Below are 17,197 nucleotides of genomic sequence, written 5' to 3'. Positions count from 1 at the left end.
TATGAACCCTTTATTCTATTTATTTTATAATTCTATCTATCATCTATCTAAATATCTGTCTATCTATCATCTGTCTATGTCTGTCTGTGTGTATATATGTGGGGCAAACATACAATTTTTTTCTGAATTGAGACTAATTTGCATATATCATGGCCTTTACCTCTGAATGCAGCCAGTGTGTCTTCCCTAAGAGTAAGGGTATATCCTCTAATGAGATTACAGCAAGGGGCAGCAAACTTTTTTCTGTAAAGGGCCCGATAATGATATTTTGGGTTTTGTGGACCATATATGGTCTCTGTCACACACTCATCTTTGTATTTCATACAACCTTCAGAATGTGGAAGCTAGTCTCCCCTCACAGGCCATAGCTTGTTTACCCTGGGTTTCAGGGTAGTTACCACTTTGGTATATTTAACACTGTTACATCGATTTTATCTAATATTATCTGACCTCTTGGTCATATTCCAATTTTGTGAATTGGTCAGTAATAGGATGTAGTTCTTGACCTCTGGGCGGTCCCAGTCCCTTGAGGGTACAGAGACGCACTTACTGACTGCGTCCTATGACATCCTAAGTCCTCTGCGATGGTGTGACTACTGGAACAGGAGTGTGCACGGGCTGCAGCAGGAGCGGGAACAGAGGGCTTCTAGAGTGAGGAAAGATTTCCTTATCAAAGTGACTTCTAGGTCTTCCTAGGTGACAAAGGGGACTTCTAGGCCAAGCGTAAAGGACAGTTAGGGGCTAGTCAGGCTTTAAGACACAGTATCAGGGTGTGTGCATGGCACGCTTAAGCATGATGCACTCAAGGCACTTCAAGGAGTTCATTGTTCCAGGGGCCCTGGGTGCCCACGAGGGCATGGTGGGAGATGAGGTAGAGATCTGAAGAGCTTTAGGCCTCTACTAAGGCGCTTAGGTGGTGTCCAGAAGATGTTGCGGGAGATGCTAAAGATTTAAGGCAGGCCAGTGAGTTAGAAATATTATCCGGGCGGTGGGGGGATAGGTGTGGAGACAGAACAACCAGTTCAGTTTTGGAAACCCAACAAATCCCTGGTGTTGGCCACAAGGCTATTCTTGTAAACCAGCCTTCCCCAAATGTTTTAGCACAGCATGTGACATTCCAGGCCAGCAGCACTGTTTTCAGAATTTTTTAGGATCCTTAGGACCATCTGGGAGCCCCAGGGAAGAAGTATAAACAAGTGTCCCAACTCATACAGCAACAGCTTATAAGTGGACTAAGAACAATTTGACACAAACACGGTGTTTGATTAGATCAGTCTCTGTTTAGGTCACTGTGTCCTCTGACTGTGGGGGCAGCCTCACACTTGAGGCTGCTGTGGTTACGGTCATGAAGAACCTGCATATTGGTTCCTGGCGGCTCTGAGGGCTGGAAATTGTGGTGCAACATGGAGTTGTTGTCCCTTTTCATTCATTTTAAAGCAGTTGGAAAAATTTAGTTTAATATCTTCTATCTTCCACTTTCTGCCTTCTAAAGTTCTTAACTTATTTTCAGCAATGACTCTTACCCTGCCCTCTCCCACATGAAGGAGGTACTTGGAACAAACTAAATACCTCTCATCCTTCTGCACAAAAACAGAAAAACTGCCAAAGGAGCACAGCTGGCATATTGGCTCGAAGTGAATTAGAATTGAAAGAAGGGAAAACAAAACCCTCAAACACTGAGAAATTCCATATCCTTTCATTTTACTTTTTCTTAGTACAAAAGCAATGTGGAGAATCATGACTTTGCCTGTTTTATCAGCAAGAGCAGCCAGCAAAAGAAGACCAGAGAAAACCCTCACAATCCCACTCCTCAAGAGTCAGCCTCTGCTGTCTGTGGGCAGACTGGCCCATATTTGTGTATTCAGCTAATAATTATCACTGAAGCCAGTGGTGACTGAATATATTTATTTTTATCTATTTTTTAAAAAAGATTTTATTTATTTATTTGACAGAGAGAGAGAGATAGATCACAAGTAGGCAGAGAAGCAGGTAGAGAGAAGAGAGAGAGAGGGGGAAGTAGGTTCCCCGCCAAGCGGGGATCCCGATGCGGGGCTCGATCCCAGGATCCTGAGATCATGACCTGAGCCGAAGGCAGAGGCTTTAACCCACTGAGCCACCCAGGCGCCCCTATTTATTTTTGACTAACATTTTGAAGAAGTTCTTCTAATCAAAGTGCTTTCAGTTAAACTGTTTGTCAAATTGCTCCCAAACGACTTACCAGGAAACCACGAAAACCACCTTCTTGGGATTCAGTAAACAAAGAGTGACTCCTCAGTGGGGCAGCTGGGGCTGTGATTCGGATCCACTCCTCTGTGAGAGGGCAAGGTCATGGCTCTCACGATCACGTGGTCTGTTTTTGGTGTTCTTTAGAATTTGTGGCACTGAACCTGATCTCTGCAGACTGAAGAACACAGTCTACTTCCAGTGAGACTCATGCGTTGGCCAACTTCTTTCACCGCACTGATGAGGGTTTACTTTGGCTATTAGGTAGCAAGCATGCTTTGCTCACTGAGGGTGGGGTGAAGAGAAACCACCCTAGCGGTGACCTTGTTGGCTCTGAATTCCTGGATATGCAAGAGATCTGCCAGGGTTTTGACTTGGTAAAGTTCTGCTCAGAAACTTAGTTATCTTGAGCTTTTAAAAAAATTTTTAAAGAATTTATTTATTTATTTGAGAGAGAGAGCATGAGAGAGAGAGAGAGAGAGAGAGAGAGCATGAGAAGGGGGAGTGGGAGAGGGAGAAGCAGACTCCCTGCAGAGCAGGGAACCCGATGTGGGACTTGATCCTGGGACTCCAGGATCATGACCTGAGCCGAAGGCAGTCGCTTAACCAACTGAGCCACCCAGGCGCCCCTATCGAGCTTTATAACTCTGCAGACATGGTTCCGTGCTGACCTAACAACCATTCCCTTGGTCTTTACGGGCCCCCAAATTCTCCCTGGGCTAAGAAGAGAAAGCAGTGCCATTTCCCAGCCCAGCAGGCGGGAGCAGGTTCCTCCATGACTATCATGGGCATTCCTTTCTTGTTACCAGTGACTGATGCAGCCCTAGGCAATGACACTAACTGGCTGGGGGCTTCTGGAGTGAGATGTGACTCCCGAGACTGCCAGACCCCTTCTCCCAGGAGAGAGAGAAAATCCGATACCATTGAAGCCTGAATGGAAAGATGGAAAGCACTGTGGTCCTTGATGGCATGGAATTAGCTTGGTTCATGAAAGTCTCCAAGGACCCCCAGGAAGGTGAGAAAACTGGTTCTCTTGGTTTTCCTGAAACTTATTTTAATATGGAATCCTTTTATCCAGTCCCTATTAGTGCAACATTGAGTAAGTATTTGGAAATGATTCTCAAGACTTAAAAACAAGCCATGTATCTAATGCCCTCAGCGTAAGTGGCCAACTGTCACACGAGGTCAGCACACAAGGCCCGGTAGAGTTTCCTCCTCTGCCCTGCTTTGTTTTGCTCAACTTTCTCCTCCCAGCCTAAACCTAGAGGAAATGCCTCACGGATTACTCCGAAGCTATGTTTTGAACAAGGACATTGGTCCCACCACCTTCTCATTTAGTTATTATCCTCACTCAAGCACTCGGGCAGATAGTTTTTAATTTTAAAAATACCTTTCAAGCGAACTAAAGAGAAACTAAACTCTCCCTTATAAAGCCTGCTTGGGCTTCTCTGAATCTGAAATGCATTTGGCTGGTCCGCGGAAGGAGGTTTCCAAAGTGAGGGGGGATGTATGCTTGTGGGGTTTCCATGTGCCTTCCACTCATCTACCGGTCCAGGGACATAACTCTGTTTTGGAGTATGTCTGGGGAAATTCCAGAGGAACAAAGAGGTTTGTTTCTTTTTTTCCCTCCCCCTGTATCTTCGTTCCTTTTCCCTTTGTTTGCGAAAGAGATCACACTCCGAAGCTGACAGGCAGCAAGTGAGAAAAGTGCCTGCAGCCTGTGAGTCACAGATGAGTAGAGCTGGAAGGGACCCTCTGGGTATCTAACAAAATCCCCAAATTTGGGATAAAGATGGAAAGGAAAGACTAAGGAAGTAGAGTAACTTCCACAGGGTAACTCAGCGAATTAGTCACATAGCTGGGCTTGCAATCTGGGTTCCTGATTCTCACGACAGTGCTCTTCTCCACACAGCCTTATAACCCGAACTCACCACATTTAAGGTAAGGGAAAAGGTAAGGGGAAATTTTTCTTTTAAACAGCAGCATATACATCATTAAAAACAGTTGAAAATGAAAATTCTTGCCCATCTCTCATGCTAGGTCTTCTGAAACGAAAACACTGGGAGTGGGACCCAGAAATCTATGGTTTCAAAAGCCTTCTGGATGATTCTACATATACACCAAAATTTCCGAACCACTGGTGTAGAGAAAAAAGTCGGGTTCTGGTACCGCCTTAGCTATATTTAATTCATTCTACCTCTCTGAGTCTCAGCTTCTTTACCTGAAACAAACAAAACTCTCATGTTTTCTTGGTTAAAGAACTACCACATTTGGTCACAAAATGTACATAAAGGGCCCACAATCACCCAATGCACCTTAGCTATCACATTTTTATAGGAATCCAGTTAATTCTCAGTCTGTAGTGTTTCTGTGCAATTCTAATGCCTATACCCCGGCACTATCTACTTGGGAACCTTTGGATTTCCCAGTGATTTGAACAGCACTGGCTAAGAAAAATGAAGAAATGTATATTACATAATAAAGAAAGGTTGCGGGCGCCTGGGTGGCTCAGTGGGTTAAGCCGCTGCCTTCAGCTCAGGTCATGATCTCAGCTCAGGGTCCTGGGATCGAGTCCCGCATCGGGCTCTCCGCTTAGCGGAGAGCCTGTTTCCCTTCCTCTCTCTCTGCCTGCCTCTCTTGTGATTTCTCTCTGTCAAATAAATAAATCTTAAAAATTTTAAATTTTAAAATCTTAAAAAAAAAAAAAAAAGAAATGTTGCCCAACATGGCCTTCACATCCCTATGAAGATGGACTTACACCTGTAAGGCTGTAGAGAGCAATGAACTTGAAAGACTATACATCTTACTTTAATATTATAAGAAGTCTAGTTGGTGATGCTCAACAGGCTATAGCTAATAATAATCCATAAGTAGAAAGAAAACATTCATATCATTAACATTTATCTAATATGAAAATATTTCTGTGATAAAATCCAAAGATCCATGAAGATTCTATTTCAAACAACTCTCATAAATGATGAAAGTAAAATGGGCAGCAGGACACGGGAGTACAGGGGAGGGATGAGCAGAGAGAGATGCCAAGAATAACTTACATCTTAATTTGTCCATGATCTTCCCTCCACACAACGTGGCTAAAGCCATTTTGACAGCAAATACTGAAATTTTACCATGGCCTTCCCTGTTTAATGATAAGAGGAAAAAAAAAAGATGTCATTTGGAAAACTTTCAGTAATGAGATCTGACATTTTCTGTTCTGTAGAAATCATAGGACACTGTAACTGCATACATTATGTGAACATAACCATTTTAGAAAAGACCATGAATACAATTCAACACAAATTTCTGAAAAGCTGTCTATTCAATGTTTCCTCGTTTCAAGAGAGCAGAACCTTCAAGTTATTGTTTGTATATGTCACTTGCTCAGAGCATAAACTGGCATCTAGAGGGATATGTACTATTTAGCCACAGATTACAATTATGGAACATGATTTTCATCCTGGGTTTCATAAAATAATTTTATGCATGATGATTCCACAGTCTCTATAACTTGTTTAAATAAGGTTTCAGAAAGAAGTTTTTTTTTGGTCAGAGAATTCCCGAATTTTGTTAGAGTAACTATGGGGAATTTTCCATCACAGTTTTTTTTCACCCGCCATTTCCGACCCACAAACTGACTGTGTGTATGTGATACATTTACTTTTCAAAGAGAGCTGATATTTTAAAGGGGCAAAAAAGGAAGAGCTCTGTTAGAGCTCCTTCAACCTAAATGACACTACATCTGCCAAATCTTCATTGATTCAGGAAGTATAACTAACTTGTCCTTCACAAAATGGGATATAATGGGATATAAAGGGCACACTGTAACGAGTGTAATATTTCAGCTAAATGATTTTCCAGCTAGGATAAACTGTTTATTCTTGTGTCCTTGGAATTAGAAAGTGTATCCCATTAGTAATTCATTTCTTTGATAGTTGCTATTCTTAAGAATGATCAAAGGAGTTATTCAAAATAATAATGGGGCTGAAAGGTAAGAAAAATCAGTATTGATAAGGGTTTAGTATATAGAATAAATCATTTATATGAATAAGGTCCATATATATGACACATTAGGAGAATAAGATATAATAAATAATTGTGTCTTTGTTCATTACTGGACTCCAGAGACATAGATCATTTGTCATTCATCCTTGTTGCTGTCATACTCAGCATAGGACCTCAAATACAGCCAGTCAGAATGTAAGTGACTGAGCCCTATGCTAGTTCCTCTCCCATTTATCTTTCTAAGCCTAAGCACCAGATCTATATACTTACTTATGAGAAATAATCTTCCCTTGGATACCTCATGTCAAACCAAATATGTTCAAAGTAGAACTCGTGCTCTTCACAAAGCGTTCCCATCATACTCAGACCAACCCACTACTAACCTGCTTCTGGTTATCTGACTTACCACGTACCTAGTTACCCAAAAATTAATCCCCGGGAAGGGGTTACCCTTGACTTCGTTCTCTTCCTTAATTCCCCACCACCTGAATAAATGTTTGAGGGACTCAACTATACCTCCTACCTGTATGTTAGACCTATTCCCTGCTTTCCACTTGAACTGCCATTGCCTCACCAGCTCTTGCGTGAACACTGTCGTCACTTCTTAAATGACCTCTCTGCTTGCACACTCACATCACAGATTCAACTATATTATTTCATTATTTAAATCTCGGATTGCCTGTTTGCCTACAGGATATGGTTATGACTTCACCTGTGCTCTCCAGTCTCACCTGCTACCAATTCTGTTAAACTCCACTCCCCAGTCCCACATTTAATGCCCCTGCCCTTCCTACCCCCTTTGCCCAGGACCCTCTCTCCTACCTATTCATCAAGACTCAGCTCAGTATCATCACTCACCTGGCTCTGAAATGTGCAGGCAAATACTCTGCTCTCCACTTTCACCTCCTATCTCACTGAGTGTCCTTAATTTGTTTATTTACATGTCTGCATGTAATGTGACCCCACACTGTGACATCCTTGGGGACAGACACCATATCTTCTCAATTTGTTGAATTCCTAGTGCCTTTCACTTAGTCTTCCCCAGAATTAGTGAACAATATATTTCTTATGTTAATTAATGATTACTAATCATTAGAACAGATGCCCCTAGAATTTGGATGACCCCTCACTTAGTTGCTAATTTTAGAGCAGGTAGCTATAAGAAAAATTCAATGATTTTGTAAAAAAACAAAAACAAAAAACCTCATTCAAAATTATTCCATGTGCACTGTATTCCCAAGGGCATGGATAACCAAAATTATCAAAAATTTTATTTTAGGAAATAATTAGTTCCCTTTCCTTGGCTGAAACATGGTTCAAATTGTGAGAACAGGGAAATCTACCAAGTGTGGAAGAAGAGGAGCAATGAAGTGATAAAGTAGTCTTCATGACTCAGAGAAATTGAGGAACATTATATGTGAGACTTTAAGAGCAATACAAGTTTCTTTCAAGGAATCGGAGAGAACAATTTAACTCACGAAAGAGGATGGAGCACAGAAAATGCTGGCACCGAGAGTTCTCCACAGGATGAAATGATAGCTCACAAATGAATTCTTAAACCTTAGCTTTTAATGAAGAAGATCACAGGGAGATCGCCAGTTCTGTATTGTTCTTGGAAATGCAAGATTAATGCTATTACATCCAGGAGTGATTGTATCAGAGCTATTCTGCCAAATTGACATAATAAATCTAGATAAATCACCAAGTGGAGGGCAGCTCAATGAGAGTTTTGCAGGAACTCAAGGGTGAAATTAGGCCACTGGAATGTATTGTTATGCAAGCCAGCGTGCCAGATTGCAAAGGTGACCCTTGTCACTAAGAAGGATTCAGAGGGTATGCGGGAATGCAGATCTCGGGAAGCACACCACTGCTGGGTGAGTTTAGACCTTGCTCAGCCCGGGATAAACCTTGAAGGAATTTAGGGAGTGACTGGAGATGAATGACTCCACAGTGGAAAAGGCCAACAGGACTTAAATACACGTGGGTCTTTTTAAAGAACATCTTCAGTAGACCTAACAGGATGAAGACAGGTGGGGGTGGGGGGTGAGGAGAAAGATTTTCTAAGGGACTTCAACAAGATTCCATACCAAAAGCCATTACTTAAGTTCATCTTGGGATCAGGGTCCTTATTATTATTATTACTATTATTATTATTTTTTGGTGATAAAAGAAGTGGCATTAACAAAGGAAGCAAGGAGTGGGGAATCGTTGGTCTATCCCAAAGGGAACAGTACAAGAGTTGTTCTCATTGGGAGTCATCCCTGACCAGGGCCATTTGATCCGTGAACAGTTTGGGAAATCCTTTAAGTATCTAGAAAGTGGAAAGTCAAGCTCATGAGGATGGATCACAGGAAGCTCCCAGGAGTTTTGTGCAAAGGAGCAGGAAAGAAACATATTGTTCCAAAATGAGTCTGCACACGCAATGCCTCTAGGAGTAAAGCAGTCAAACGGCACGTATGGAATGTTGGCCATTGGCCACAACTCCGGAAGCGGACCGGCCAAAGAGTGCTGAGGATGAAAAACATGGACTGTCTCTAATGCTGCAGGCCAAACACCCTTGGAACGGCAACACCAGGAAGAGCGCTAGAAAAAGTCTATGCTCTCGCCTTGTTTTTACGAAACGCTTTGGCAGCGCATCTCCAAGTTCACGTGCAGTTCTGAGCGTCACCTAAAGAAAGACGGAGCACAGCCAGCTGTGTTTGAGAATACTGCACGCAGGAGACCAGAGTATCCATCAGGACCGTCCACTTCCAGGGTGGGCGGTGACTTAGAATCAATGACAGGATCACGTGAGCTGTTCTTTGCGAGCAAAAGTTGCTAGCTGATTCTTCAGGAGTGTAAGAGGCACAGCGAGCGAATTAAAGTGAAATTTACTATTAGCCTATCATTTTTTTTCTTAAATTTATTTTATTTATATATAAAGTAAAAATTGTACTTATTTTAATATTTTCCCTTTCAATGTGGGGCAAGAACACAATGCATAATCCATCGCTTTCCTCTTTTTTCCCACTATTTGGATTTTGGCAAAATGGAATATATCCTATTTTTTAGGCCAGTTATCCTGAAGCTCTTGCCAATGCACACTTCACTTTCCAGTTCTAGCTTGAGGTCAAAAACCACTCGCTTAAATTGCTATACCAGTATATAATTAATACCTTAAAGGGTATTTAAGATTATCAAAAAAATTAGCAAAAGTATAAACTGAAATTGCTTCATAAGTCAGTGTTTCCTTAAATCTTTTATTTCCCTTATACTTTGTTTTCTCACTCTGAAAATTTTCAAATTTTCCGAAGAGGTGACTGATTAAAAATGGAAACCAGAAAGCACTTACCCTTTGGTTAAAATACATGCAAAGATTTGTAGAGTCTCTGTCTTAAAAACATAAATTTAACTCATCATAATAAAAAGTGAGTAAACTGCATTACACTGGGCTTTTTCATGACCTCACAGAGACAAACTGATTTCTTTGAACTAAGAAGGTTTTGGGTTCAAGGAAAAGTTGTCTGGGAGAGAAAATCTGCTTTTGACAAGAAGGGAAAACAACAAATCGATATTGATAGGTTTGGGAGGCTAGGCTGAATTCGGGACAGAATATAAATTTTCTCCAAGTTGCCAAGCGAGTTTCCTGTTTGAAATGATAGAATTCCATGATAAATTTTAAGTCCTTGAAAATGGATTTGAATTCTGACTGATTCTTTTTGGAACAGGCTGGAGGAATTATTTTTCTATTTAAGAGTACTAAAACGAGAAACTCTCCTTATACCAACACATTTCACAAAAACATTTGGTAAGCATTTTGATGAGCATAGAACTCAAATTGCTCTTTCTCACACATTTTGGTGGCTTAATTAACTGAGAAAACTGTTTCCTCCTCTGGCTTTCACAACATGCCTCTATCATAACTCATGTCTTTACCTGGGAATATTTTGTTCATATGGATCACTGATTTTGTAACTCAACAGATATTTATTGACAATGCCTTACAGGTTGGGGCTAGAAAGGTGAATAAAGTATGGCTCCCACCCCCCAAGTTAGCTCATAGTCTGTTGGATAAAACGAGTCAAAACCAGTTACTTTTAATACACATTTTTAAAAGGGTGGGGATCTCACCTTTCTTGTCTTTCATCCCCAGCCTAAGGTGCATGGCAGTTAGCGCAAAGCAAACTCTTAAGACATGTTAATTAAATAAATACATGTACATGTGGAAAGAAATTTTGATCTACCACTTAAGTTTTATATTGAGAAATGCTAAGTTTTGGGGTGAAATTACAAAAATTGACCTTACGGTCCTTAATTTTAGATTGTGCACTTGTGTGACACCTTGATTTTTGAAGTGTTCACATCTATGATTACTCTTGTTTTTTGGGTAAGTGAAGTTAACATGTGAACCGACGGAAATCCCTCAGTGGGCTGTGGCATCTCTTTGGGCTCCCCTTCATGTTAGCAAAACATTTGGGAAAAGAATTCTTCATAACACCTCACCATGTGAGTTTGCCAGGAGTTTCTCCAGAATGGTAGGGGCCAGAACTTTACACCTATGAAATTCCATTTGCCACTCACACCAAGTCTAAGTCTGACATAAAGGTGAGTGACATGAAGGCTGTTCATTTTATCTACAATTGTGGAACTTCTTTGAAAAAGAAGTCCTGTAGTCCTATTTTAGTGACATGTAGAAAATCTTGGAACAAATTCTTTTCTACTAAAACAAAATTTTAGTGATTAGAGGAGAATGTTCTGTGGAAATCTTGAATTTAAGACTTAGTAAGAAAAAAGAATCACCAGGCAAATACTATGTTAAATATCTAGTTTTGGCCATAGATAGTAAAAGGAAAAGAGAACATTTGGTTTTATAGACCTCTTCTTTCTTTGCTCTCACACATCCTCACAGCCTCAAATGTGAACGATACCTTTCATTGGTGCACTGAGAAAGGGCCACGTACTTGTAGTACGTCCTGCATTAAACATCAAAATCATCTTTAAAACTCAAAAGGCAGAAGGGTTTTGGCAGAGTTCCAGAATATTCTACATCCATGCGTCTGAAATAGCGCCGTTGGTACCTTTCGTAGCGCCGGGGGGTGGGGCAGGGGGGCTCAGCAGTGGGAATGGATGTTCAAATGGCTCAGCAAGGTGCAATACATCAAGCAGAGAGGAAAATACCAGGATTTTGTATTCCCTGTGAAAGACTATTATACGACAGATTTGGAGTTCTGGATGACTGTCATAAAACTGACTCGAAATCTACAACGTAATAAAAGTTAAATCCAAATATTTCCCTCACATACGCTCTGTCAGATTGTCTAAATAACAGAAAACTGGAAAGGTGAGGAATGTGAGCCTGATAAAAATATCCTGAAAAAGCAGGTAGGTCTGGGGTGGGGGGGATGTACATTAATTCTCATTAAGAAAAAAGAAACAGAAAACATGAGTAGAGCTGAACATATCCTGATGCCTGAAACAAAGGATTTTTTTTTCCCCACTCATCTCACCTGTAATCACACTGTGTCAGACTGGGAGGATTGTTGGCACACAGATAATGCTGACAATACATTAGCTGTTATTACAATTAGTATATTATTACTATCATTGGAGAAGTGGTGTTAATAATATAGCTTGACATCATAGGAATGTCCCTGTTCCTTTTAATATTTATCATCGTCCTACCATGATATTCATATCACTGAATAGATGTGAAAACAATATTTGCTAAAAACAAGGCCACTATCACATAATCTACCTGAGAAGGACCTTCCCTAAACAGGAAGATTCTAGTGAACTGAAAAGAGATGAAGTCAACAGACTGAAGTTGTTCATGTTTCCCAGGGAAGTAAGAAGAGAGTAAGAGAACCACGTTGACGTTTTTTGGTGAAAATAGGATACCCCCACATTAGTTATAGACATCTGATTTTCTTCTGTGGAGCAGAAGTAAAAATAGAGGTTATGAACCTAGGTGTCAGGCAAAGTTGGACTCACTAGTCTTGGTAAGCTACTAGAGATTTAGGAGGACTTGATTTCAGAAAAAGAATGAGAAGAAATCAGAGTGATGAGCTAAGAAAAGTCAATCATTGATCTTCATTCATTCATTCATTCATTCACAAGTTCATTCTGAGCTGGATACTGTCTCAGGGCTGTGCATGTAAAGAGACACGATCCCGCTCGGCAGTAGTTTGTGGGGGGCGGTCATACACACAGTAAGAATGCACCATAACAGAAGAGTGGATTCATGTGTGAGGAACAGTGGGGTCGGGGCCAGTAGGAGTCAGCTCAGCCAGGAGAGGGGAAGGGCTTCCCAGTGGACCAGTTCTGTGACCACCACCAACCCCCCCCACCCCAGAAGGCCACTATAGACTTCTAAGAATTAATATCAAGATCACAATGATCCCTCCATAAAGCTGTTGAAAAAAAAATATTGTCATCTTGTAACTTGCTGCCGTGTTGTTTTACTGTTGTTACTTTCTATTTCCTTAAAAATAACAGTAACGGTGAGAAGAAAAGCTGCTGCTAGGTGGTCAGCAAATAAGGGAAGGCAGTAGGCTCATTCCTGAGGTGTGCAGAAGAAAGGGACAGGATGGAGAGACAGGCTCAGGCTGTTTCCCAATATCCTTCTTCCCTTTCAGTCCCTGCTCCCTAATTCTGACACCTCGTTTCCCACTCTTCCCAGGTGTATCAGTCCATTTTCTTAAGGACCCTGGAGAAGACAGTGTCTGGGGTGGAAAGATCTGTTAGCAGTTGGCTGGTAATCGATGGCAGCTTGACTCCTGCTAGGAACAGCCATTTTTAGAAGGGAAGTCAGGAAGAACAAAAATCTTCTAGACTCAAGAGCCTGACTATTCAGAGACAGAATGACAAGTAGAGCCACTGGGCACACATGCTAGGTCCTAACATTCTAGAAATCATCCTGCATATGAAGCTACACACTCTCTACCTCCTAAGAGGCTGACTTGGCGGAGACAACTTAGAACCAGAAGCCTGACCGTGGTCTGCAGTAAGCATGCCCGTGTGAAAACTGAGAGCAAGGTGTTTCTTTGGGGAGAGAAGGAAGGAGTGCTCTTTTGGGGAACTTTGCTGTGAGAAGGCAAGTCTGGCTCTCAGGGCCACAGCCAAGCGCAATGGGCTTTGAACCTGGTTTCAAGTTAACATTGTCATGGCAGACTCCGCCTCACTGGGTCTGGTGAATTTTAAGGCACTACTAAAACAATGACCAAGTTTCTCTGAATGCAATTTCTTATTCTCATTCTCCATGAAACTTAAATCACTATACTGTCTTTCTTTTTTTAAAAAATGTATATAGATGACCTCTTTAGAATGCAGGATTTAATTTTTATTTTAGAGCTTTTCCCCCTGGTTTTTATAGGTTCATTTAAATTACCACAAATGAGAGAAAATCTCCCAAATGTTTCAGTGATTCTATAATAGCAACAACCTATCTTTGATGTACTAGGGCTCATTCACATCTACCAACATGCAGAAGGCTCCCTTAAACACTTGGGTTCTGTCATGGGATAGGTGGTGGGAAGTGACACCAGATTTCCACACTGGATCTCTTTGGAGAAATAGGAGTTGACTATTATAAGAAATGGAATTGAACATTCATTTTATTCTTAAGTTTCTCTTCTTACATTCACTTCTAAGTGAATATTTCCAGTTCTATTCTCTTCCCAGTTAGTGATGCTTCCTTATGGCACACATCTCACACCGTCTAGAATTTCAAAAGCCATCAGATGGAAATGTGAGTATCCGCAGAACTGCCTATACTCATTTGCTATGCCAAGAGAGAGAAGGCAGAAGTGTCTGTAGACGGGGGTCTCTACGTGGATGTGTCTGTAGGTCTGTAAAATGAGATTTCTCCTTGCGGATGTTTAAAAAAATCTATTACAATGAGATTATTGGAAGTATACAACAGGGCCTTTTTATCTGTAAGAAGAGGAAGAGCCAAACAAATAATTCCATTTGAACATTCATGTCAATGTTTCCTTACCTTGGGATAGTCCATAAGCTTAGCATTCATCAGTCTTGAACTAATTATCAGTAGCTGTTTAGAGAATATATGCAGGTCATTTTTTTCAAAGTGATCTTCCCAATATTTCCAAACAGAAATGAAAAACTAACTCTATTTTATATTTTTCAAGACATGAGAAGTATTGAGGAATGGTCTGTTGTATATTTCTCAAGACATGAGAAATATTGAGGTACAGTATATTGTATCATATAAAATATAAGATATGTATATATCATATCTCTCATGTATTTCATAAAATCTCCCTTCCTTATTGTTAATCTGGCCCCATTTCTGTACTTATGGAGTGGATACAAATTATTTTTTACCTTTGAGCCCTTATGAATCCTTCAAGAATACTCTAAGATTGGGCAAGAATTTTAGTTCTCTTTTTATATTTTCCATTGTTCCACTTAAAACAAATAAGTGCCCTGAAGACATCAGCAGCGAGTCTGGAAGCTTCTATGCTCTTGTCAAGGGGGCAGGATGGAAATGTCCTTAGAGTCATTCCATAGCCTGGTTCCATTCTGTCACCTGTCATGTGGAACCATAGCCTCCCCTACTTGACTGCCACTCGGTTACCACAGTGATTAGGCCAAAGCAGTACATTAGTTCTGAAGTCCACATAGGCTAAGCATGGGATCTATCAAGCTGGACTGCTTATTTTAGAACTGTTTATTTCAACTCGAGAATTACTCAAAATATAAACATCCTGAGACAATAATCTACACTGGTCAAACTGAGCACAAATAATTCTGCTACCACTCTGGGCTGTAAAGTGACAGCTGGTGACTTTTATGAGTAGCATAATAACATTAGCCAGGCTGGAACATCTCCAGCGCCCGGCTTCAACATTCCCAGGCATTGGCCAGACAATGAGACTAAGTAAAATCTTTTGAGAGTCTTAAAATGCAATCGCTGAAAGGTCAAGTTAGCAATTTTCCTTTTTAATATTCAAAACCAGTAGTGAAAGTGGAGATGTTGATACTATATCTAGACTAGAGGCTATCAGCAAAAGACCTTTGGAAATCTTAGGCTGATAAAGTAATTCAGGGGAGTTTTTACACTTCACGAGGCTGCCACATGTGCCTTGGAAAAGAAATCTTAGCTGAATACCTAAATCCTTACTCTGCCCCTAACCAGTCGAGAGACACTGGACAAGCCACAGGCTCTTTGTGCTTCAGGTCTTTCATCTGTAAAATGAGAGATTTGGAAGAACAATCTTTAATATTTCAGCCAGCTCTGAAATCCTCTGATTCTATGAGAGGAAATTATAAGATAATGAGGCTGAGTTTCAACTCTTGTGTGGATGGCATGACATGGCTTTAGATGGCACATTATTGACGGATCCCATAATGCAAGTCATGGTTACTTTCACCAGGCTGGTCAGGAAATTCTTGTCAATTTCTGTTTGTTTGCTCTCGGGTCTTGTTATGACACCTCAAAAACACTGTCTTAGACAATCTGCAAAGAAGAGAGTTAAAAACATCCTCCCACTTTATGCTTCATTGAACTGCTCCATAGGCATGCCATCATGCCACACTTTCCGACAACCATAGCTTCTAGGAAGCGTGGGATGAGTTAAATAAAGGTCAGTGTAGAAAATACCACTGTCCTCAACTTCCTATGCTCTATTTTACTCCCTAGTTTTTCTCCAGAGCATTTGAAATGGACGTTACACACAGAGCGACTTTATTGAGATAAGTATCTGGTCAAGAAAAAAAGAGGTGGTTGGTTACTTGCAGAAAATTACTTGGAAGAAAGACCAAGAAGGACAAGAGGAAGGAGAGACCAAACATGTGGAGAGGAACAGATATCCGGAGAGAGAGCTTACGGGTCAAAGGCCGCCAGCAGGAAGTTAAGCAGGAGGCTGATGGACTGCTCCACCTGGATTTGGTGAGTGGTTGGCATCCGTTTGTTGAGCTGGTAGAAAATGGTGGACAGCACGGCCTCCAAGCGGGCTACACTGAGTTCTATGTTCGGGTCCAGGTTGTTCAGAGCATTTTCCCGCAATGCTTCTATGACGTTCCAAATGTCCACCAGGTGCACTACACACAATTAAAGCAGAGGGAACACATCAGCCCAAAATGCAGGGAAAGGTAAGTTCATTATTTTACACGTACCGTCCGTCCAGTTTTGTCGAGGCCCCTCACAGCCTTCAACACGGGATCGACTTCTGTAGGGGTCGACACAGTAAATGTACATAGACAAAGAAGAGCTCAAAGACTTGAAGTGTATAATAGCAAGAAAATCATTTCCTGAAAACCACAGCAGATGGTTATTGCCAATCTTCAAAATGACCCTTTAAAATACAGCTACAATCTTTATGTTTTGTGTGAGAAACGGAGGGAAGTTAACTGACAAATGCCAAGGTCCCAGGCCAGTGGACGGCAAAACTGGCATTCAAATCCACGTCTCTCTGACTTTTTAAAAAGACTGAGATGTATCTGACATACAACATCATGTAAGTGTAAGTGTAAGGTGTATGATATGTTGATTTTGATACATTTCTGTATTGCAACGTGATCACCACCGTAGCATTAGCGAACACGTCATGTCCCATAATTACCATTTCTTTTTCTGTGGTGAGAACATTTATGATCTAGTTTCTTAGCAACTTTGAAGTATACAGCACTTGTGATTAAAATTAACAAGTCTATCTGTCTTGAAAGCATTTTTCCAAGGCACACACTGACCCCTTAAAAGAAAGAGCAAACCACACTCAAATTCTAGTTTGAAAAGATACCGAAACTGCATTTGTTTAAAATATTTTCATTTATTTATATACTTTTCATAGTATAAGACTTGAAATAAAGGGGAGAAAGTTAAGGAAGGCAGGAAGAGAGGCAGGGGAAAAAGGAAAAGTAATCTCTAAAAGACAGCAGCAGAACTTAATCACAGATCCCTTGACTAACCTGGTCAAGAACAAACAGTTCTTTGGCTTATATTATTGAGTAGCTCACCAAGCTGAAGTCATGG

The 17,197-nt window shown here is 40.9% G+C and overlaps 1 protein-coding gene across 17 annotated transcripts in view; it reads right to left on the bottom strand.

Moving 5' to 3' along the window:
- DTNA (dystrobrevin alpha) overlaps positions 1–17,197 on the bottom strand; it is a 137,783-nt gene that overhangs the window by 73,138 nt on the left and 47,448 nt on the right. For all 17 annotated transcript variants that reach the window (XM_046024777.1, XM_046024782.1, XM_046024783.1 and 14 more), the window contains exons 4-5: positions 16,053–16,266; positions 5,277–5,362 (exon numbers count right to left, since the gene is read on the bottom strand). In XM_046024777.1, coding sequence (XP_045880733.1) covers positions 5,277–5,362; positions 16,053–16,266 — 300 coding nt within the window. The remainder of the gene's footprint in view (positions 1–5,276; positions 5,363–16,052; positions 16,267–17,197) is intronic.

Source organism: Meles meles, chromosome 12 (genome assembly GCF_922984935.1).
Source record: "Meles meles chromosome 12, mMelMel3.1 paternal haplotype, whole genome shotgun sequence".
In the NCBI taxonomy this organism is placed as follows: Eukaryota; Metazoa; Chordata; class Mammalia; order Carnivora; family Mustelidae; genus Meles; species Meles meles.
This window is presented reverse-complemented; position numbering and strand designations above follow the sequence as displayed.